Genomic DNA, 16,223 nt, shown 5'->3' with positions numbered 1-16,223 from the left:
CCACGAAAATAATTTCTACCCAAGACTTCTTTTCTGAAATTGAGGTGTTTTGAAGGCTTTAAAAGCAGAAATGTGAAGCATTAAAGTTTTCTGTTAAAACATCTGTATTATTTGAGCTGTAAAGCTGTTTAAATCATTTTTTCCGTCACATTAGGGTTTAGCTGTTGTGTTATCATGGCAACGACTTGTAAAATTTCATATAATGTAACTTTACACAGTAAAAGTTAATAAGCCATTTTCACACTAAAATCTTATTAATTCACCTATTATTTATGTCTTGTGGCTGTACTAATAAAAAACTGTGCATCTTAATCCTTTATAAATTGGCCTCATTTTTTTTAAAGCAATGTATGTATGAGTCAGAATAAATTTTTGTGGTAATCAACAGTCGATTGATCTTGATCTTGAACCCAAATTACTACATTAAATAGAAAAACAATGTTAACCATAATATTTTCAGCATTACCACACAATTAGTAATATTTGATCCACTGCTATGTATAAGTATTCAAACCTCTAGTGTGCATTGTGTAAATTACCCGTCTGATCTTGACATGTGTGTGACTTCATGCAGCTGGGCCATAGGACAATATTGAAGGGTCTTTTTACAACAGCTCTGTAAATCCTCAAGGCTCCACAAAATCTGACTGTCGTCTCAGATCTTTTTAAAGGTCCCCGCCATCCAGTGAAGCAGACCAAACCTCCCTCCATTTTTTCCTCTCCTCTCCTGATCCTAGGCCTCTCAATTTCCCTCATTCTCCTACAAAGTAATGCTCTAACCAGAGATACAGGAAAAGAAATGGCGGAAATTGATTGTCTTAAACGAGACATTCATTGCCTCTAGGATTTTATCACATTCTAACAGCAGCTTGCTTCAATGTGTCCTGGCTGTTCAAGGGGCACTTCACCCAAAAATACATTTCTGTCATAATTTACGCAAGTCATGTCATTCCAAATCCATATGGCTTTCAATATAAATTAGTAAAACTCATTAAAACAAAAAATTAGCAACAAAAATGCATTTATTTAAAACTGAATGTATTCAAAGATCCAACTAACCTTTAGTAAAAAACTCCAGAATTTTGACCTTACTGGCTTTCCATAGTCCAATGCACTTTGTACACTGATGTTTAATGTCATTGACTGAGCATTTGTGTTTGTTTAGAAGTTAGTAGGCTGTTATAGTGTTTGCCTCTGAGACAAAAATAGTTTCTGGATTTGCTCGAGTTTGTAAGTTCCATGACAACATGGTTTAAAAACCTGCAAGTAGCCAGGCTTTTGTCTTAAAGTTAAGCTACAGGAAATACTTTGCAACTGCACCGTCTGTGTTCCACAGAAGAGTTTGTTGATGACAGAAATGATAACAGAACTTTATGGGGAGTGAACTGAATCTGGCTGTATGTCAGATGATATCTTAAGTGAATCGGGTGGAGGGAATGCATACAGGGAATTCAAGGATAATATGTGAGGACATTTCTGAGATCGTCTACTTTGTTGTTTCTTCTCATGCATATCTGATGCCTCTTTCTCAATTAAAATCAATGGCAAAATTGGTCTGTCTTGCTTCTTAAATAGGTAAATCTATGCCATTAACTTTACTTGTACCTGTTGCACATGTGACTGCTTGATCTGGGTCTGGTTAGCTCAGTTAAGTTAGCAAGCTAAACTGGATGTGGTGTCAACATTTGCAAACGGTTTTCTCTGAGTCATTATGTTTCTTAACATGCAGAAACCCAGTGAGTGCTAATGTGTATGTGTGATGACAAGTGCTTTTTGAAGAGTTGCGGTTGTGGCATGTTTGTTTAGTGGTTTTGCACTGACACTACTTTTTTTTTACCTTCTGTGAAATGGGGACAAAAATAGCTGTGCAGATCTTATGACCTTAAAAGCTTCTTTTATCAAAATGGATCAGCCTGAAAGAACACCATTTAATCATGGACTTGTAACATAGGCATTTTTAATTGTATCCACTCTTAGCTGTAAAATGTCAGATGAGCCCGGTTAAAAAAAAGCTTGGAATAGTTGATTTCTTAAGTTAATACCTGCTCCATAATCAGGTCTTTTAATTCTGTGAGACAAAGGTTAACTCCAGGACATCCACTCCTGCACACCGCCATATAACAGCAATATCTACAATACCTCAGAAGCTGTGTTGTGTCTCCATCAATAAATAGTTTAAAAGTCACTCTATGGCTCTTACGTGGATATGTTACCAACTGTATGAGCGTCACCCTCAAATTGATCTCTCCTGTTACAGTGGGCTCAAATATTGGGCCCTTACAAAGGCACCGCTGTTGGCTCAGTTTTCAGCTGTACATCATCACTAAGTCATCAGTTCCTTATCCTTACTTAGTTTCCAAACTCTATAGACAAGTACAGTTGGCGTTTTTGCTGGTGAAATGACAGATACCCTTTTTAATGAGTCTGAATTTGATTTAAACATTACCCATCGATGATGCATGAATTTCACTGAAGGGACTAAATGAAAGTCATTTTCATTTCAAGGTAATTTGGGTCTGAATAGGCCTTTTGTGCTCTTGAAGAAGGCTTTTAACTTGGCTTTTTTGTGCAGTTTATAATAGATACAGTAAGACACTCCAGATTTTTCTGTTTTTTGTATGCAATTGTATGTTGCTTAAGAAGCAAATTTGCCCAGAATGATTGCAATGAGTTAGTGCATATTAGCTGTGTTGCAAAACACAGTTAACTGTGTACAATTAATGCAATTTGTAGTTAACATCTTATTAAGCTAACAGTGTAATACTTCAATAGATATTTCAGTGCAGTGACTAGGTTCCAAAATGAAAAATCCCATTGATTATGTCAACGTATTTTTTTAAATAATCGTGTTGTCATCATCCATGATTCTGCAAAGAAATATCCACCAATCAATAATCACCAATTACAGTATGTGCCGTTCAGTTTGGTTGTTCACAATACTTCATGGGATTGTAGTTCTTTCCCTCATTAAAGCCATTAAGTAGCCTACACAGCCTTGTAACTTTGTCTTTTTGTTTGATTGTTTTTTTTAAATGCCAAGTTCTGTCATGAAACTCTTGATGTTGCCGGCTGATGGGTCGTTTACGCAAGCTGATGATATTCACAGCGTTAAACTACTTGGCACAAGCTGATTGGTTCATGTTGCATACGCAGCCAATGAGCTTGCTGCTTTACATTTAAATAGCTGGTTAGCATTCGCTAGAGCAGCTCACAGCACGCTTTCAAAGTTCCTCCGAAACCCTCCACCTCCCCAGCTCCACCTGTATAGATCTGTTACAGGTTATTTTTTTATGGGTTTTGTGCAGCAGCAGTATGCCTTACACCATGTCTACACCGGACGCGAGTGGCGCGGCACAACAAAATACTATAGAACTCATTATAATCAGTGATGCTCTCTACACTGGATGTGGCGCAGCGCAACACGACAAATCCCCGACAGTAAACTGCTGCCTCGTTCTATTTATGACTTACTGACACAAAGTTCAAATGATCTGCAACTGTCGTTTTGTCGCGTCCAGCATATAGACAGACTTTAGCTGTTGCAGCACGGGGCAACACATCAATTGTTGCGTCTGGTGTAGACACGGTCATAAATACTCATAGCACTGTATCAGTGTATGTATTGGCAGTAGCAAGTTACTGTACTTGCTTTGCAGTAATCTAAAGCAGCAGTGTAGCAGATCTATTTTGCCAAGACCGAATACATTAACATTATCATATCCATTACCATGCTAAAATCTTCAGAGAGTTGTCATGATAGAAATAATATTTTGCTTCAAATCAGAGTTTGCAATGTCGTGATTCATCTCATAGATAGTTAGATTGGTTGGTTCACACCTTGTAGCGTTTTAACTTTGGTTATACTTAGACTTGTGCCGGTATTCGGTAATGCAATATATCATGGTAATGAATATGTACGATATTGTTATCGTGGGCACTTCTAAATACCGTGAATAATTATATATTACAAATTATTCAGAATTTTGAATGCATTTTAAGAATACTTTTCCCATAAACTGGTCAAAATGCACAACACCGCTGTATACATTTTTCTGTATTGCTTTATTGCATTTAAATGTTCAGTTATTTTTGTTATAAGAAAAAAGTTATTAAACCTGTTATACTGTATTATGACAGCACTTTTTTTAAACTTAATTTCAATATCGTGATAATACCGTATACTGTAATAAAAGCATTAGCAATTAATCGCAACATGAAAATTTGATACCTTTGATAATTTGATACTATATATTTAGACTTTTTGAAAATATCTGTGGGGAAAAATACAAAGGCCGCCAAGGCTGAAACATCTAAGTGTATTTGTTCTAATAAGTGTATTTCTTGTCTGCCATCTTGGATGTATTTTTCACTAAGCTTCACATATTGAAATATGGTATTGTGTTCTTTGAATACATGCAATGCTGCCATAGAGTTTGGTCAATATCTTGGGTGGCAGTTATTTTGGCTACCTTGTGGTACAGTGGTCATGTTGCTTAAAATGATCCCTCTGTTAACTTACTAGGTTTTGTAACATAGCAATTGTGTAAAAAAGTGGACTTGTCTTATATATGGCTTTTTTCTCTCTTCAGAACTGTGTGGTATCGATGAGCTTCTTTGCCATGATGAAAACGCTCTGCTAAGTTTCGAGGCCATCCGCAGCATTCACAAAGACATGGACGATGATGCAGACGGCAGCGTGGACGTGACAGAGACGGATGGGGTGAGGGCTGCAGCATTTGTGTGTGGTTTTGTGGTCTGCTGTGTTGAGAGGTTGACGTTGCAGCACAGTGCACTGTGCCCAATGTACAAACAAGTGCTTGCTTGAAAGGACACAGTGGCTTTTGGCTTGCTTACTAGAGACATAGATCTCTGTAAAGCTACTTTGAAATATGTATTGTCAAAAGCGCTTTACAAATACTTGACAGTACGACAGTGCAGCACAGTGAAGTACAACATACTGGCTTGCGGTGTACAGCTGTACTGGTACAAGTCTGAGTATGTTGCAAAACTTTTACAGAGAAGAAGAACATACATTACACGTTGTTATAGGGTTTTTTCATCTTTCAACTGTGATTTTTAAATGGGGAATATGTCTTTTTTATTATACATTTATAATTTTCAATAATAAATGTAGAGATTAAAACTTTTTTAAACTTTTGGGGTCTGAAGCTTTTTTTTAAAACAAATGAATACTAAAAATAGTAAATGAATACTAAAAAGTAAAACTTTTTAATCTTTGATAATAATAAATGTTTCTTGAGCACCAAATCTGCATATTAGAATGATTTCTGAACGATCATGTGACACTGAAGACTGGAGTAATGATGCTAAAAATTCAGCTTTGCCATCACAGGAATAAATTACATTTTAAAATATACATTATTAAAATATTTTCAATTGGTAATATCTCACAGAATTACTCTTTTTACTGTATTTCTAAAATATAATAAATGCAGGCTTTGTGAGCATAAAAGACTAAAAAAATAACTTTTCAATTTTTTTTCTTTCAAATTGTACTCACCCCAAACTTTTGAATAGTGATTATGTATTTTTGGTATGTTTTTTTTTTTTTTTTTTACTTAACTCATAGTAGTTATAGTCATAGTAGTTTGTGATAGGTGGGTGGAATTGTATGTTTAAAGCAAATGATCTTTGGAAAGTGTGACTCGATTGGACTCGATTTAGATGAGTGATTGCTGTCACTACATTTCAGACACTTTGGTACAATATGTTTTTTTCTATAATATTTTTTACAATAATCATGCAACCTAATTATCAAAGATACAAACTCTTTTTTGGGGGGGAAAAAGGAAATTCAAAATCCATTTTTGGATCTGCCTGTCACCATCAGTTTGATGGGCATGACACTTTTGCATGCAAACAAAAGTGATTCGCCATGATTATGGGTTATGAACATAGGCTATAAAAAGAACTCTGTATTCTCTTTGAATCACCCAAAGCGATTCCTTTTTCATGAGAATGTCACATCTGAGCACTCTGAGTAAACAGTATTACTGCTGACCGACAGCAGCCCGCCCAAGGCCATAGACAGTCCTGTGAGTGTAACCTTTACCACAGTCAGAGCTGATCTGAGGGATCGTGAAGCGACTGGACCCAGTGAAACTGTCAGCATTTACATAATGTAGGTTGTCTGAGGCTCTACAGTAGAACTACTGGATCACAACAACCCAAGACAAACATTACAAGTTAATCAACTGTTTGCTGTGGCTTTACGTCTCTTGCCAAATGTTGAATTATGCAAATACACAGTGCTGTAAAAATAAATTTCTTCTAGAAGCACAAACAATCAAGTCTAGACTAGCATATGACTGTTTTACTGCTAAGATCTGGGTGCTGGATTTTTCTCCTTGCATTTGCAAATTGTTATGCCTATTTATTTTTGCAATACTTAATAAACATGTTTATACAGTTGCATTCACGATTTTTTTACCAGCTGCATGTGACCCTATCAGAACAAACTGTGACCCATTTTTGAGTCGCAACCCATCAGATGAGAACCACCACATCAGAGAATTCTAACATCCTGTCTTTGTTTCCTCAAACAGTTTCTAAGGGAAGACTTGAAGTACCAAGATCCTAAAGGAAAACACAACAGCTTCCATAGAGCAGATATGCTGATCACAGTGGAGGACATGTGGAATTCCTGGAAGGCCTCTGAAGGTTTGCACACATCTCATCAGGCTAATTATTTCAGTGAAAAGCATTTAACCATTTTAAAGTCATTTTAAAATCATCCCAGATAGTCCACATTATAAACCCACACCACCTTACCTGCATGTAGAAGTGAAAGCATTATGTTTGTGGAACTGAAAGCATCAAGCTTCCATCATTTGTTCAATATATCTTCCATGGCAATATTCTCAGTGTCCTCTTGCACCCTAAACCATTATTTTTTCATTAACATCAACCATTTTTTCATTAACTGTTCCCTCCTGGTGGAATGACCTGCCCAAATCAATCCGAGCAGCTGAGTCCTTAACCATCTTCAAGAAACGACTAAAAACACATCTGTTCCACCTTTATTTGACCCTCTAACTCTAACACTTTCTATTCTATTTTAATTCTACTTTATCTATATCTTCTTTTTTTATTTTATTTTTATTTTAATTTTAAAAAACAACAACAAAAAACAAACAAACACTGGCTTTCTATTTTTTCTATTCTATCTACTTGTTTTTCTTTGTGTGTGTGTGTGTATATGTGTGTGTGTATAATATATATATATATATATACACCTTGCTACGTGTACTGCGTTAGGCTAACCGAGACTTGTCATTTGCACTTATATATTGTTGCTCTTTTGTTAGTTTTGACCAGTGTTGGGTGTAACGCATTATAAGTAACGTGAGTTACGTAATCAGATTACTTTTTTCAAGTAACTAGTAAAGTAAGGCATTACTTTTTACTTTTTCAAATAAGTAACGCAAGTTACTTTTTTTCACATTTGTAAGTCGCTTTGGATAAAAGCGTCTGCTAAATGACTAAATGTAAATGTAAATGTAAACCACTAGCGGCACTTAACGATTTTTTTGTCTGTAGTGTATAGCTGGACAGTAGAGGAAGCTGAAAAGTGGCTCATCAACTGTGTGGAGTTACCTCAGTATGTTGATTCCTTCAGGAAGAATGACATCAGTGGAAAAGCTCTGCCCAGGTGAGGAAGCGTACAGCATCTCTAACGTTAGTTTTTCAGCTTTTGGACTGAAGTGAATTCGGTGATCAAGATGGTTCCATTCACAGACTTGCTGTAAAAAATGCCACCCTGCTTCTGTCCGTGCTGAAGATACCAGACCGCAGTCATGCACAGAAACTACAGCTGAAGGCTCTGGACACAGTGCTTTTTGGATCTCCAAGTGAGTAGCATATATTTGTGGTTATATATTATACTGTATATGTTGTCTCATGACTTTTTAAATAGTGTCCCTGATTTAAACTCAAGTAGCAAAAGTAGGCAAGATTAGGTATTATTGATTCAATTGAAACTGTCCACTTTAATGAAAAAATTCTAATGCATTGGCAAGAGTTGGTCATTTTGATTCATTTCCGTGAATCAGTTCAAACTGTCCATTTAAATTGATTAATTCAGATTTTTTTTGGCAGTAGTTGGTAAGTTTGATTCATTTCAATGAATGAGTTTGATTACTGCCCATTTAAATTAATCTTTTATGATTCATTGGCAATACGTTTGATTCATTTCTGTAAATGCTTTTGAAACTCTCCATTTGAATCAATCATTTCTGATTCAGGGGTGAGATTTTGAAAGATTCATTTCTGTGAATCAGTTTAAACTGTCCATTCTAATTAATGAATTAACTTAATTTTGATTCATCTGCAAGTTTTGGAAAGATCACTTCATTTCTTTTAATGAATTAATTCTTATTGACAAGAATTGGTATTTAATTAATTTCTGTGAATCATTTCAAACTGTCCATTTGAATTAATTCTGATTTATTGGCAAGAGTTGGTAAGATCGATTCATTATTGTGAATCAGTTAGTCAAATGATCAGTGAGAGCAGAACGAATGTGTCACACGTTTTAAACTCAACAAAATGGTAAAATACATATATCAAGAGCATGTTCACAGATGAGAACAAAACAGCGTTGGATGAAGTGGATTAGATGAAAAAAAGCTTATACTACTGTTTCAGCTATTAAAATAGTTCAGTTTTGTATGTAATGGAAACGTGATTATATTTCGTTTCGTTTTTTATAAAGTAAATTTAGAAAAACGTTTGGAGCATTTTTTGTTTCATTTTTAATAAAGTTAATTTAGAAAAACGTTTGGAGCATTTTTTGTTCGTTAATATGTAAGTGTTTTTAAGTAACGGCCAGCGGCAGACAGTGAATTGATCATAGCCTATATGTTTGGTCAATTTAGCCTTCTCAAATCATCACGACTTGCCTAAAATAAAATCTATCGATATAAAACAGTTCAAGCATATCACGATGTTAGTTTAAGTGTTTAACCTAGATAAATGCGCAGAGAGTGGAAGCTGAAGCGCGCTCTGCAGGACATGGAGGCGCCAGCGCGATCACTTGCATTTTTTTCTAACAGTGGAAACAACTTAATACGCAGTCATTTTTGCTCATAAAGGTAAGAATAATGCATCATTCCAAACTGTAAAGAATTTGCGTTTTATTTTATAATTCCGTACAATTAAAAAATAAAACACAAATTATAATGGCATATGTGTAAAACTTTGTCCTATAAATGTATAGCTGTTTTTTCTGATTTTTATGTTGCTCTGTTCTGAATTCCTGAAAATTTAAAGGATTTACTGCAACGCAATTTTGTATGATATGTGAATTATTTATTAGCCCTTTTTTTTTTACCCATGCAGCAAATGCTTTAAAAACAGCTTTAAAATTACTTTATTGCATTCCAGACGCTTTTATAGTACTTTTCACTATAAATTTTACGGGTAGCTCGAATGTAAACATTATCATGAATTCGTTGTATTCCCATTTGTAAAATAGCCAACAAATTAATTGTTGCTGTTCAGTCGACAGAAATATGGGACACACAGGCCTATGATAACTGCTGAAATGTTTGCGGGGTAAATCTGAGGTCAGTCTGAGCGCTCATGGTACTCAGTGCCGTACACCTGCAGGCGCCACTGACTCGGACGGTTGTTGTGGTAATAAACACCGTAAACAGCAATCGTTGTCTTGTCAGCGCTTAATGCGCATATCCTATATGAAAAGCATTTTAGGGGGCCCTTGGCTTTTGGGGGCCCAAGGCGGTCGCCTACTTTTGCCTAATGGGTAAGTCCGCCCCTGGTTAGTTACAAATGACACATAATCAAACAGACGGTGAACACTATTAACTGCAATGATTATATGTTGCGATTAAACTTTGCGACTGCGATTAAACGTTGTGATTAAGCTAAATTTGGTAGTTTTATGTTGTTCAGGGTTAGCATCATCTGAGGTCTTCTGGGGGGTTGGCATCATCTCTTCTCAAGTGTTCGGTCATCTCAGATCTCCGTAAGGGTTGGATCCAGACAATTTATCCATTTAATAAGTTATTTGCTTTACCTTTCAACTGAATTGTTGGAACAATTTTCTTAATTCTACTTCCTGTTTTAGAGGTTTTAGAAAAACACTAGCTTGGAAATGTTCTGTGAGGCATAACAAGTTTTCTGGGATGGTGTTTGCAGAGGGTTCTCTGGATGAAGTCCAGACTGCTGTATTCATTGCTCGTTACGTGCTGAAATCAAGGGAAGGTTTAGTCTGTTTTCTTTTCTCATGAGCAAATATCTTCTGCATCTGAAAATAGCCAGGCTTATTGGAGTACAAGAGCCAGACAGAAGAGGTATTAATGTCAACCGTTACAGCGTGATACTGAAGTACAGCTGGTGAAACAGAGAAGCGAGGGATGATGGGACAGATGTTATCAATAAATAGGTGAGAGACCTGGAAAAGGTTGAGTGCGTTCATATGATTGACAATTCATGTGAATGTCTTTACCTAGAACATCAGCCAAAAACATCAGTCAAAGCTGTTAATGATGTTGGTGGTACGAAAAGTGCTTTTGTAACGGCATTAGACACAACATCTTAAAGGGATAGTTCACCCAAAAATGAAAATTCTGTCATTAATTAGTCACCCTCATGTCGTTCCGAACCCGTAAGACCTTTGTTCATCTTCTGAACACAAATTAAGATATTTATGGTGAAATCCGAGAGCTTTCTGACCCTGCATAGACAGCAACATAACTGACACAATTCAAGGCCCAGGAAAGGTAGTAAGGACATCGTTAAAATAATCCATGTAATTTTATGAAACTACAAGAATACTTTTTGTTTGCAAAGAAAACTAAAATAACAGCTTTATTCAACAATTTCTTCTCTTCCCTGTAAGTCTTCGACACACATTCACGATAGTACCACACATTTTATAGTTACTATAAAATACTCATATATGAGAAGTAAAAAACAACAACATAATATCGTAATATAATTGAAGCTAAATATTTTCCAAATAATATTTTAGAAATATTTATATTAGTGATTTTTCACATTTTAAATTTATTTTAATCTTTAAGCAAGAAACTATAGATGCCTTTAAAATTTTGAGATCGGGGTCCCAAGCATGAGAATGATCGTTTTTGGTGGGCCGCGACATCCATAAACACCCTCGTGCTGAGTGATTGCTAGGTGGTAGTTTACTAGCAAAGTCTAGCTCTCTGTTTGAAATAAAATTGGTTGACTTTTTATTTTTTCATTTGAGGGAGGCTTTGTGTTTGGTTAACAATATTAAAAAAAAATGTTTGGAGCGTTGTGTTTTTTGTAAAGTCAAATTAATTGAAGGAATTTGATGTAATCACTTTATATACTGTATAAATATACCAATACGTCTGTGAATTGTCTGGTCTGTCGCCGATTGGTTGATCCGTCCCGGTTCCAGATTCCGTCCAGAGCCTCTTAATAATCTCAGCTATGGCAGTTATTTGCCTCTCCGGTCACTGTTTATACTGTCCACGGTAGAAGGTTCCTCACTATTCCAGACGATCTTACAATAGTGTCTCATGGTGTTGTATCTACTAATGGAAAATCAGCCTAGTGTCTGTTTACAAATTTTAGCTTTAGCACTTACACATGAAGAAATGAGGACGCTCTGCCATCCAAAATCCCTAGACTTGGTCAAAGATTATGTATGCAAACAAAACACTCCTTTATGTACATTCATAGAGCTCTTTTATCAAACACTAGTGAAAAGAAAATCCAAGACGGAAGTTCATCATGTGCTGGCTTCAGTAAACCCACAGGAGATTTAACCTGAGCCCAAATCAAGCCGGTTAGGATGGGTGAGCTTCAAGGTTGAAGGATTCAACACCGTCCACTCACAAATACTTTTGGCACCGCTACATGTCCCGTCACCTGCCATTTTCCTGGGCAGGATCTGAGCAGCGAAATCGCAGATGGAAATAGCTCTTGCTAATCCAGTCATCCAAATCATCCCATTACACAGCTGATGCCGCCACCATTGTGGGGAACACCTCTCTGGAGTTATTTATTGCCGTCATTTCTGCATGCAAAATAGATTAAGACAGATGTGATAGAGAACTGCTGCTGTGTATATGTGTCCTGCATGGTTAGATCCTAACTGGGAGCATTTCATTAGCATTTCATTCAAGTAGATTACTACTTGTTTGGATTACTGTTCTTGCTAAAAGCGGTATGTGCGTGTGTTTTAAATTTGTATCACAATGTTGTGCAACAGCCACATATGTTAGGCTGGAGTTGTAGAGACAGGAAGACAATCAGCCTGAGCAGACCCTAATTTGATGTATTACTCCTGCCAAAAAATCCTGGGCGCTTTTCCATATACCTTCTTCATACTCCTGGGCTTGTGATTTTGTTAGTTCATAGAAAGGCAAGTCAGTCCACACTTGCATATCCTGGTAAAGTCTGTTTTAAAAAGAATATTCTGGTTTTATTTGTCATGTTTAACTGCGATATATTCAATTTTTTTGGTTGACATGATGAAAGCATCCACGACCCATTAGTCAAATACTTTAACTGTTTTATTTTGGTATGAAAAACAACAATGAAAATGGACGTTAACAGAAGATTGCAGACATAAGCATTGGAAAGAAAACACTAATTTGCTTCGGCCATGTCAGGGTCAGCTGGGGTCACGAATGGAATGTATGTTGAAAAAGAGTCATAATTCCCACATGACAGCACTGTCTTTAGACTATGATACACTAGTGCATACAGCACTGTGTACATTCATTCATACACTACTGTCACTGTTATTTAAAGAAATTAATACCTTTATTCAGCAAGGATGCATTAAAATGATCAAAAGTGACAGAGTGAAGACATTTGTAATGTTACAAAGAATTTCAGTTTTTTTCAAATGAATGGTTTTTTGAACTTTCTATTTATCATAGAATCATCATAAAATTCACAAAAAATACTCAAAAATATTAAGCAGCTCAACTGTTTTTAGCCTTGATAGTTATAAGAAATATTTATTGAGCACATCATCATATTAGTATGATTTCTGAAAGATGTGTGACACTGAAGACTGGAGTAATGATGCTGAAAATTCAGCTTTGCCTCCACAGGAATAAATCACATTTTAAAATATATTAACTAAGAAAACTATTTTTACTAACTATTTTTTAAATTGTAATAATATTTCACAATATTACTGTTTTTATTGTGTTTTTGATCAAATAAATGAGGCCTTGATGAGCATAAGGGACTTCTTTCAAAAACTTTAAAAAAAATCTTAACAACCCCAAACTTTTGAACTGAATATAGAAAATGCCAAAGACACAGATTGGGGGAAATAAAAAAAACGGAGAATATAATATGATGTCCATGGTTAATAGGTGCTTTCATTTTACAGAAAAGAGCAACATCAACATTCAGCTGAACCTCTCTTGTGTTTTACAGAAGAAAAAAAAAAAGTTTGGAACAATATGATAGTGAGCAAATGATGACAGAATTTTAATTGTAGGGTGGACAATCAACTTTATTGTTCCTCAAGTGTTGTTGTTGTTGTTTTTTTTGTTGCTCTTTTTGGCAGTGAGCAGACACAGTCACTTGAAGGACTTGATGCTGGTGGTGTCTATCATCATTGGAGTGGGGGGCTGCTGGTTTGCCTACATCCAGAACCGGAATTCTAGGGACCACGTTGGCAAGATGATGAAGGACTTCGAAGGGCTTCAGAGAGCTGAGCAGAGCCTGCTGGACCTGCAGCAGAAGTAAGCACTCAGTTTGTATTATAAATGAACAGGAAACAGGCTTACAGCAAAAAGCAGCTAAGAGGCCGGAAGGGCTTTAAAGTGGAGCTGTGAGGCTCATATTTCATGATGCACAGTTTAAAAAAATTTCTTCTAAATCATCTTATTGAGGCAGGACTACTTTTCTAGATGGAGGAACGTCTGTTTGTAAGTTAGCAATGAATTTCTGTTGGTTGAATTTGAAGAACTGTATTGTAAACAGTCTTTCACAGATGGTTACATCACATCTGAAGCAAAAGAAAAAAAAACAAGATTTACTTTTTAACTGGTCCATGACATCACAGGATTGCTAAGTGACTTTGTCAGGTCTAGTCTCATGCTAACACGTTAGGGTGATTAATTGCATATTTTAAATGTTTATTCACAGTAAAGCCTGTTGTAGTTACCGTAAACACCTCCACTACACAGTGAGGGATGAATATGAATATGTCTGTGGTAATCAACAGCTTGCCACAGTTAAGTTTGAAAATAACCTAGAAAATACCTTTATTTTTGTTACTGATTGAAAGTACATTTAGTCTGGTTTCTGAATTAGGAGCAGCTATACTTAGTATCGTCAAATGTTTATTTTTATTTGAAATGCTAGTCCGTTCCAAACATCCTGGATGATGAAATATTAGGACATAGAGGCTTTAACAGTGTTACCAGATTGGAAATGTCTGAGTATCGTACCAGAAGCTCAAAATTATCGTATTTGGAAGAAAATTGTCGTACACGAGTCAAATGTAAAGAATACAGCTATTTATCTAGACCAACATGTATTGGTTGTTTTCCATGGCAGCTAGTCTTAAAGGGATAGTTCACCCAAAAATGAAAATTCTGTTATTAATTACTCACCCTCATGTCGTTCCAAACCCGTCAGACCTTCGTTCATCTTCGGAACACAAATTAGGATATTTTTGATAAATTCCGAGAGCTCTCAGACCCTCCCATAGACAGCAAGGATTCTACCACGATCAAGGCTCAGAAACGTAGCAAGGAGATCGTTAAAATAATCCATGTGACATCAATGGTTCAACCGTAATTTTACGAAGCTACGAGAATACTTTTTGTGTGCAGGATCCTTGCTGTCTATGTGACACTAAAGACTGAAATAATGACTGTTGAAAATTCAGCTTTGCATCACATGAATAAACTATATATTTTAAAAAATTAAGTTATTTTAATAATAATATTAATAAGTAATAATATTTCGATGTTACTACAATGTTGCTGTTTTTACTGTATTTTTGAGCAAATAAATGCAGGAGACTTCTTTCAAAAACACAAAAACTGTTTATATTGGCCATTTTCAATGGCAGCCGGTCGTAATTAGATAAATAATTCCTAAAAAGTTCATGTTTTATTGAAACGTTAATGTTAACAAGACAGAAACTACTACGAATACACACTTATTAGGTCTAAAGTGACTTGAAACAAATCTACGCTAATGTTTTATTTAAAGACAAAAAGAGGAATTTGTCTATGCAGTGGAAGTGTTTTCATTTCCTACTATCTTTGTCTGTTCAGGTCAAAAGACTCTTGCAGGGTGATGCAAGCATCCCTCAAAAGTCCTTAAATGGCAAAAGGACGGGCAGTGCTGTGCTGAATCCGGCTCGGAGTGTTTCAGACAATTGCACTATCATGCTGCACTCTCAGTTCAGCTGGCGCCCACTGCACTGAGGCAGAACAGAGAATGTGTCTCTGTCTTTTTTCAGAGGTCAGAGGTCCCGGAGAAACTCATCATTCAAACATCCTTTCTTTACGGTGCATTAATTTAAAGCAATGGCCTTATAAGGAGAAGGATGCAGTTTGGTGATCTATATTAGTTTGTTCAAAGAAAAGAGGAATGTTTGTTGAGTGTAATGTGATTAAGTCACAGTGTAGGTATGGCCGGTGTTACAGAGCAGCACATGGATCTGAGTGCGTGGCATTTCTGTCATATCCTTCACACTAAATCCCATTTGGAACAGAGATCAGGACACCTTGTTTCCACTTTGATCTGCATCACTTCCATCCTGTGTGATGCAACTGGCATTTCTGTGGCAAAAGGCTTTCATATTTTACATTTCATATTTCACATATCTGTCTGTATATACACCTATCTATCTATCTATCTATCTATCTATCTATCTGTCTGTCTGTCTGTCTGTCTATCTACTGTATATATCTATGTATTTGTCTGTCTATCTATCGTCTGCCTATATATCTAGCTATCTAGCTGTCTGTCTGTCTATTTATCTATCTGTCTAAGTTTTTTTTCCTTATGAATTTTTCTGCTTGTTCTCTGCTGTTCATTTCCTTCCTTTTCATTTATCTTCTGCTCCCCTCCAAGTTATGAGTGTTACACTCTGCCTTGGCCGCTGTCATATCAGTGACAGTTTGATTTATACCTCACTTCCTGTTTGAACTGGGACTAGGTCAGCAGGAGAGAAGGCTACCCTGTGCAGTCCTCTCCACTTT

At 36.1% G+C, this 16,223-nt stretch overlaps 1 protein-coding gene across 4 annotated transcripts in view; it reads left to right on the top strand.

The window, feature by feature from the left end:
• The window catches only part of LOC107737558 (stromal interaction molecule 1-like), a 35,353-nt gene that overhangs the window by 11,190 nt on the left and 7,940 nt on the right, over positions 1–16,223 (top strand). For all 4 annotated transcript variants that reach the window (XM_016549104.1, XM_016549077.1, XM_016549096.1 and 1 more), the window contains 5 exons: positions 4,590–4,720; positions 6,567–6,681; positions 7,561–7,672; positions 7,759–7,871; positions 13,565–13,742. In XM_016549104.1, the coding sequence (XP_016404590.1) occupies positions 4,590–4,720; positions 6,567–6,681; positions 7,561–7,672; positions 7,759–7,871; positions 13,565–13,742 (649 nt within the window). The remainder of the gene's footprint in view (positions 1–4,589; positions 4,721–6,566; positions 6,682–7,560; positions 7,673–7,758; positions 7,872–13,564; positions 13,743–16,223) is intronic.

The sequence above is a fragment of the Sinocyclocheilus rhinocerous genome, unplaced genomic scaffold (assembly GCF_001515625.1).
Source record: "Sinocyclocheilus rhinocerous isolate Xijiao unplaced genomic scaffold, SAMN03320098_v1.1 scaffold4236, whole genome shotgun sequence".
NCBI lineage: Eukaryota > Metazoa > Chordata > Actinopteri > Cypriniformes > Cyprinidae > Sinocyclocheilus > Sinocyclocheilus rhinocerous.
The sequence above is the reverse complement of the archived record's forward strand: the minus strand, read 5'-3'. Positions and strand labels throughout refer to the sequence as shown.